Source organism: Empidonax traillii, unplaced genomic scaffold, assembly GCF_003031625.1.
Source record: "Empidonax traillii isolate 1590-97213 ecotype Southwest subspecies unplaced genomic scaffold, ASM303162v1 scaffold23:size2178997, whole genome shotgun sequence".
In the NCBI taxonomy this organism is placed as follows: domain Eukaryota; kingdom Metazoa; phylum Chordata; class Aves; order Passeriformes; family Tyrannidae; genus Empidonax; species Empidonax traillii.
The window spans coordinates 863,695-871,280 of NW_020955216.1; the positions used below are offsets into that span (position 1 = coordinate 863,695).

Below are 7,586 nucleotides of genomic sequence, written 5' to 3' on the forward strand. Positions count from 1 at the left end.
CTTAAATGACAAATGAACACCAAGAACGATAAAAGGCAATTGTAAGCAGTTTGTAAGCAAATTGTTTGAACAATCAAGTTTAGTCTCAATTCTACCACTGTCTAATCCATTTGATCTAGAATACATTATTTGGATGATTTAACACTGTTTCATGACAACATGGCACTGCCTGTTCATCTGGGAAAGAAAAACATGGTGGAACACATCAGAGTAGATTTGATCAGGATCATACTGTACAGAGGCTTTCCATCTCACTGAGAGCACACAAATCTGATCTCCAATGAGATTCCATTTTGGAAAAATTCAGGCAAATAGAAAAAAAAATTTTTCCCATGAAATGTAACAGCAGCTTTCCAAAGAAGGTGGCTGCACATCTTCTTTACCTTCTTTGAATTACGAACCATACTATATATTCATACTGGTCTCATTAACGGTTCCCCAGGATTATCATCATTTTCCACTATGTCCTGCTCACCTTCCATACGCTTCAACTTTGAGAGTCTATTTCACTGAGACTTCAATTACCTTTTAATGGAGACATCCAGATCCTTCAGGCAGTCCACAATGGTGCTTCTGTGCCGCTGGACTGCATTATGGTCTGTCTGCACCGTTTTCAACAACGATGTCAGAGCTACATATCTGTGATAAGGACACACGGTCATCAGTAGCTGACAGCAGCCATTTAATTTCTGTGCACAGACACTGCCCCCCTCCCCTCCAACTTAGTCTTATTTTCCAACAGAACAGGATTCTCTTGTACTCAGTAACAAATGGAAATCCTCCAGGGGACTGCCTGGCCTGTCTTCACAGGTGAGTAACCTGACCAAACTGTAACGTGCCTAACAACACCCCGCTGCCCAGACAAGCACCTGCCCCAGTTCCTGGGCTCACATCAGCTGTCCAGTCTTCACAAAGATTTTGAAAAATAGGGCACTTAAAGATTAGACCTCCATGGATCTTAAACTAGCACGAGTCAAATTTCCCACAGCCGAAGTCTGCGACCCATATCATGATTTGCCATATCCAACTGCCTATAGAGATGGGACTCAATTCTAGCAGTTACAGCAATTCCATGTCCAGATTAATAGTGACCAAAGCACAACCAAACTCCCTTGTTGCCACCAGCACCCAATCAGAAAAATCAGTCTTTGCCTAAATTGTCAGATTCCAATGCTGTCTCTGATTTGAATTGCACCACAGAGGACCTGGGACAATGCAGGGAATCCACACTTATTAAAAATCACACTTTAGGAATTAGATCATACACCCAGGCTTATCAGTTAAGAAGGGCAGGGCCACAGTTAAGATTCGTATGAAGAAAAGAACACATCAAGAAAGTAGCAAGCTTGACAGCCACACTAATCCCAACAGCAGTGATCCCAACGGGGTCTCCTGGAAAGCTCCACCTCAGCATCATCTTTATGTAATTGCTTCTCATGCATTTTAAACTGGGTGTTGTCAAAACACGGTTTGTACAACTTACCTAATATTTTTGTCGTTGTTTAATAAGAAACGGCCTAGGATGTTAATGGCTAAGACCTGCAGAAAGAGTTAGGGAAGGTCAGTGATCTAAAATGGCTGCTGGTCATCTTCATCGTTTCACCATGATTTTAAAGGCAGCATGTCAAAACTACCATTGTGGTTCTTAGCCAAGAAGAACTCCAGGAGCTGCTTAACCAGATGAAAAGCTAAAAAACACAAAGCTCAGGCTCTCACCTGCACTCAAGGAAACATAGTCTGCAGGAAGTTTTGCTTTTTAATTTTTGTTATTAAAAAAACCCCAAAACAAAAACAAGCACCACTTTCTGAAAAGGCTACAGTTTTATCTAGAATCAGCTGCAGAGCTGTGTTTGGGTGAAACAACCTTGCTTCATGTCCTCCAAACAAATTACCCTAATACAATCCTAGGAAAGAACCAAAAGCCATAGCAAAGGCAACTTACTCTCAGGCCACTCTCAGATTTTATGTCCATAATAGTCAGCACAGTTTCATATAGAATGGCATTTCCCACATTTTTACTTGTTTCTGTGTTAGTGGCAACCTGGAGAAAGGAAACAAAATAAGCAACTCCAACACATGCAAAACAGATCCCCTTTGTGCTGCTGTGCAGAACAAGCAGTGAAAATAACTAATCCCTAGCAAACAGCATCACACTTGGGAATATGCATCTCTTTCAGCAAAATTCCACCCAGCATGACAAGCAGCTGTATCCTCCCCAGTGCTGCTGAATCCAAATTATTAAAAAAACATGAGAGAGTTTAAACTACTCATCAACCTTTCAGACCTCACCTGTGCAAGTATATCATTCATTGCTTCACTAGAATCATCATCATTTCTCCCTAATATTCTTAGTAACCGCAGGATTCGTACCTATTTGACAAAATAAAGGAAAGGAAAGCTCATTGGATGGCAGTGTTTGACATGGGGTCATGAAATGCCCAGTACACTTCCTGAGGAGTGGTAGAGAAGCAAAACAACCTGCTGATTTCCATTTTTAAGCAAAATGCTTATCCTGAGTAAGACCTTTATCAATAAGAACATGCTTATGCTGTGCTTATTTTCTTCCCACTAGTCAGAAGTGTTCAGAGCCCCCACTACCAGGCACAGCCTTGCAAGACCAATACATGCTGCTATTTCTCTTGTCACATGATGTGGGTGGGGTAAGGCCCTACAACTGCTGGTTAAACTAAGGCAGGTGTCTGTCACTAGGGCAGATGAAGAGCATTTTCACAATCAGCTCTAATGAAGACACAAAATCTTAAAATCAACACAGCTGCCCTGAGATAGTCACTTCATCACACCTAAGGCTCAAAACACTAGAATTATAGCTATCAGTCACTGTTTGAATCAGTTCTTACCTGCAAAAAGGGGTCACTGATCCCAGACACATCATGCTCTGGTGAATATCCAGACATGATAAGGTTCTTCAGAATACGAACTAATTGGGGAACAAGCTGTGAAGAAGAAAGTTGCCCTATTAGTGTGTTGTTCTTTCCCCAACCCCATCTTTGAAGCACAGGTCCAAGACCAAATCTCATATTTGAAATCAAGTCAGTCTGAGTTCTTCCACAAAGTTCAACCTGCACAGCTAGAGCTGATGCTGTATGAACACTTACAGCTTGGCTAGGGCACAACTAGAAACAGTTAAACTGGGAATTGGAGCACCATATTGTATCTTTAAAGTACTAAATCTACATTTGTGGTACAGTGCAAGAAGAAAACCAGCCAAGATTCCCCATCGTCTCTTTTTGTTCCTACCTTTGCTCTTCAGGAGTTACATACTACTCTGAAAACATGCATTTAACTGAACACACAAACAAAGGCAAACCTGAATTTCCTATGTCTGCCTTAAAGAGGAAACCAAAAGGTGCTGCAACATCTTCCCGCAACACAGAGTAAAAGACAAGTGGAACATTTCTAGAACCCTGATTAACATTTTCTTTGCCTTCCAACATGCAAAAGTTATCAGGACTGAGGACAAACAGAGAGAAACATTACAGCCATGGAGATCAGTTGAGGGCTGCCCCCTATCTTCTGGAGTACAAATTACACCCATGAAGAATATCAGCACTGCAGATGGACTTGTAGCTCTTTTCAGCACAGTAAGGTTTTACAGACTCTTACAGGCAACTAAATAACTGTCTGTCCTGCTCCCTTCTGGGAATCACCCGAAGTTGCCCCATGATTCAGGTAAAACACAAAGCCAAGTTTGTCAAAAGCAGAAAGTCGAGGGCTACAGCTCATACAGGCAAAAAAAATCCCTTAAGTATTTCTCATATGACAGAGAGCTTCAGGAAAACAGGCTGATGTTTGGAGAAGGCCACAACTGAGATTCAGGGCTGTCATGGGTCTAGAGGTTTAGGTGACAAGATCAGCATAGAAAGAGCATTAGACAAGTGCAGCTGATCCAAGCATGCAGCATCAATCACAAATGTGTCGTTAAGAGGCACTGCCTCACAAGGGACAAACATCTACAGATTCAAGGCAAACATCTAGAAAAATTAACTCTTACCTTTTCATTCTAACTCAGCAGGATTCCAAACAGACAAAAGGGACAAAATAGACAAAGCAAGCATTAGGGACAGGTCAATGTTACACCATTCACAGCATAAACAACTACAAGAAATAGCTAGAAACAATGTAGCTAGTAACTACATTTTGTGGACTCAGCTCTTCCTTCTTTTCCCACATCTATCATCTTAAATGAGCATTAGTAGCAGGGATGGTACCTGCAAAATGAACTTCATCCGAGTTTCTTTCCTGCTTTGACATATGTAATGAAGGCAAGGGAAAATGCATCAAAGGATGCACAGTTTGAAATTCCTAATGATACAGACAAGCCAAGAAGAACAGTAAACCGGACATGCAAATAAACAAACACCTTTAAGACTTTTCAGAGGAGCAAACAGCCAGTTCTGTTCTACTAGCTTTGTTCTGTTTCTCCTTCTTTGACCAAGAGGTCAAAATGACAATCAAGGCAATTTTCAGATGCCCTTCTATTGGTAGTCTTTCACATGCCAATAATACTCTCTCCAAATTATAGCAAAAAGCATAAGGAAGCCAGGAGGATGGTGGGAAGCAAACATTTCCAGAGGAGGAAAAGTGACACTGACTCTCAAAGCCTTAAGTTAAAATGGAAAATGACGTAGCACAGCATGAACCAGGCATGAGGTATCTATCGAACTCCCATGGGTATTTCTGACCTGAGTTTATACAGCTGTGTGGCTGTGGTTAAGGCATTCAGGTGTTGGCATAAGCTTTGGTTTTTCATCTTTGACTCTTTCTGTTTGTTACATTTGTGATTACAATGTCACTATGCAATTAGACACAAAGAGTGGAAAAGACCCTAAGGGACCATCAAAGGCAACATTTCAAATCTAACTTCAGGATGTTTTATACTGCACAATCTTAAGACTGATGTTCTGTAATTTACCCACTTACTGAAGGCAATTAGGCCTAGATACACACAAGATTCACACACTCAATAATTTTTAAAAAAAATTTAGATAACAAGTAGTCAGTATCATTAAATTCTACACCCAAAGAGTTGTAAGGATTTTATTAAAACACCATAAATATTAATTCTGCAATATTACCAGTTCACACTTACCTTTCTAAAGTGTGCAAGCATGTCTGGGCTTCTCTCACACATCTCTGTGAGAAGGACAACCGACGTGTGAAGAACACCTAAACACGTGGTGGGGAAGAGGAAAATGTATCTACATTTAACATCACTCCGTTGCCTCCAGACACATGACAAAGATCATAAAAAAAACCAACAGGAAATCATTAACAGAATACTATTCTTGAATTCAACAGCTACCACTAAAGATATTTGTGACTGCAGCTGTGCCCAAGGGGAGGCAGAGCGCAATGTGGTCATGTCTTATATCTGTAACTAAAGGCTAAAGGAAGAGAGAAACTGGACTTGGTCTGCAGAAATTTGCTATATGACCCTTAAGGACCCTTCTAAATTCAACCACTCTACGATTTATACAAACAAAAGACTCTGGAAGGACAATATGTGTTAATGGCATTGTGGATTTTGGGTTCCTTACACTTCCTGATTTTCTCTTCTGATTTAGGTAACCTAGCTGACCTTATGTGACCTGGATCGGGCATTCCTCAGACAGTCTCAGAATTCCACCTAGAGAAAGACTACACAAAAAACCCCCAGAACTCCAAACCTAAAAAGTGCACTTTAGAGTAACTTTAGGCAGTGTACTGGATAAAAATCACAAACTTTCCCAATTCACCCACTATTCTGAAGTCTATCAATACACAGTGACAGAGTTCTTTTTGTCACCTCTGCCATGTAAAAGTCTTACTGACTAGCAGAGTCCTACACATCCCTTCCTTCTGAAAGACATTTGCTTTCACTGCATAAACAAGAAACAAATCATGCAAATACACCTCAAAAGTTCCCTCCAAACTAAAGGCTTAGGTAGCAAGGGCATCATCCTGTAGAGAATGGTCTAGCCTTCCTAAATACTATCTCAGCTATTACCATGGTTCTTCTCATTCAGCAAGTTTTTGGTGGCTGGCAGGAACATCTCCATGAGTTCAGGCACCTTTCTGATGACATGAACAGCACACAGGGCTGCCTGGATAGGAAAAACACCTCAGTTAGTACACACTGCACTGACAACAATAGCCATTCTGAGAACGTCTGCCATAGCAGAAACTATCACAGACTTCATGATACACAAAGGCTTGGAAAGTTTATGGCACATTTTTTCACTAAACAGCATCACAGAAGAGAGTTCAATAAAACTGCCATGAATTGGGGTGTGGGAACACTGAACTACAAACTAATACTCCTATTAGCAATGGTTTACTTTCACATTATTCACATGAGAAGTTCTACTATCTGCAAAGCAACTCTGCCTTTAACAGGCTACTTCAGCCTGTCTTCCTGTTGCTAGGGAGGAGGTAAGTTTAATTATTTGCTTCCAATGCCTTATGTCAAATTATGGCTCATTTACTTTCCCTTGAATATCATCTCCTTCCCCACAAAATAACTTCCTCCTGCAGGTGATAAGTGCTACAAGAAACAAAATATACTTTCAGGACCAGCCTATTTTTTCTAAGATGCAGAAGTAACAGGAAAAACTATTCTTTGCAGCTGCTTGAGAATTATACTAAAGGCCTCTTCCCAGAATACAGCAATACCTCTTAGCTTTGCTTTCTCTCCAATCTCTCTTAGATCCAGCACTAGACAAAGAAGTAACAATGGACCTCTTCCTAAATCTTACAGCTCCATGCTCTTCACAAGATTTATCAGTAAATAAATCTAGAAGAAGGAGGGTGATCCCCCTCTGCAGATGCTATGTCACACTTGCTGCAGAAACAAGAAAATTTGTGTTTTCCCATTTCAAGACTTTAACCTTTCTACCTCTCTTACTATTTTCACCATCATCATCACAAGACATCAAATAGGAATAGGTCCAAATCGTCAGATACCAGTCTGTGCTGCTAATAAAGTCTCTCTGGACTTATCTGACAAGAAATAAAACTGATGACCATGAGTTTGAGGCTAATGTCTGTGGAGGGTCAGGTGTTCATATTACCATCAATAACCTTAGGATAGAGAGTACAAAAATACAAACAACTGCCTCACCCATTGGAGGCCTGTCTTTCAGAGGCTTACACACATTCCTGCTATCGACAGACAGGGAGTTTTGAGCTCTGTCTTGCACACACATTATTCAGCCAGTGTCATCCCAGTCATCCAGTATTCCAGATATTAGCAGGATATTCAATCAATCTTGCCTTTTAATCCACATAACAAAGTATTCAAAAGTTTCCTGAAGTACCTTCTTCCTAAGATAAGAGTTGGAAGTTTTGAGGAGCTTCTCCACCTCTCCTGCAAGGTCTCTGCACATTTCTGAGGAGCCCATGCAGCCAAGAGTACAGAGTGCCAGCCCCTGCACATACTGCGTGCTGTGATTAAGGTCACTGTAAAGGAGAACAAAAAAAGTCAATCAGCATGCACACAGAGAAACTGAACACACAAAAAAAGGCATCTATAGCTACAGTCATCTAACCAGCTGCACACATGGGCCAAAAGAACTTTCCAGATTCTC

The 7,586-nt window shown here is 40.8% G+C and overlaps 1 protein-coding gene across 2 annotated transcripts in view; it reads right to left on the reverse strand.

The window, feature by feature from the left end:
* AP1G1 (adaptor related protein complex 1 subunit gamma 1) overlaps positions 1-7,586 on the reverse strand; it is a 39,576-nt gene that overhangs the window by 17,095 nt on the left and 14,895 nt on the right. For both annotated transcript variants that reach the window (XM_027903140.1, XM_027903146.1), the window contains exons 4-12: positions 7,317-7,458; positions 6,008-6,104; positions 5,111-5,187; positions 4,013-4,021; positions 2,859-2,954; positions 2,290-2,370; positions 1,943-2,041; positions 1,484-1,539; positions 526-639 (exon numbers count right to left, since the gene is read on the reverse strand). In XM_027903140.1, coding sequence (XP_027758941.1) covers positions 526-639; positions 1,484-1,539; positions 1,943-2,041; positions 2,290-2,370; positions 2,859-2,954; positions 4,013-4,021; positions 5,111-5,187; positions 6,008-6,104; positions 7,317-7,458 — 771 coding nt within the window. The remainder of the gene's footprint in view (positions 1-525; positions 640-1,483; positions 1,540-1,942; positions 2,042-2,289; positions 2,371-2,858; positions 2,955-4,012; positions 4,022-5,110; positions 5,188-6,007; positions 6,105-7,316; positions 7,459-7,586) is intronic.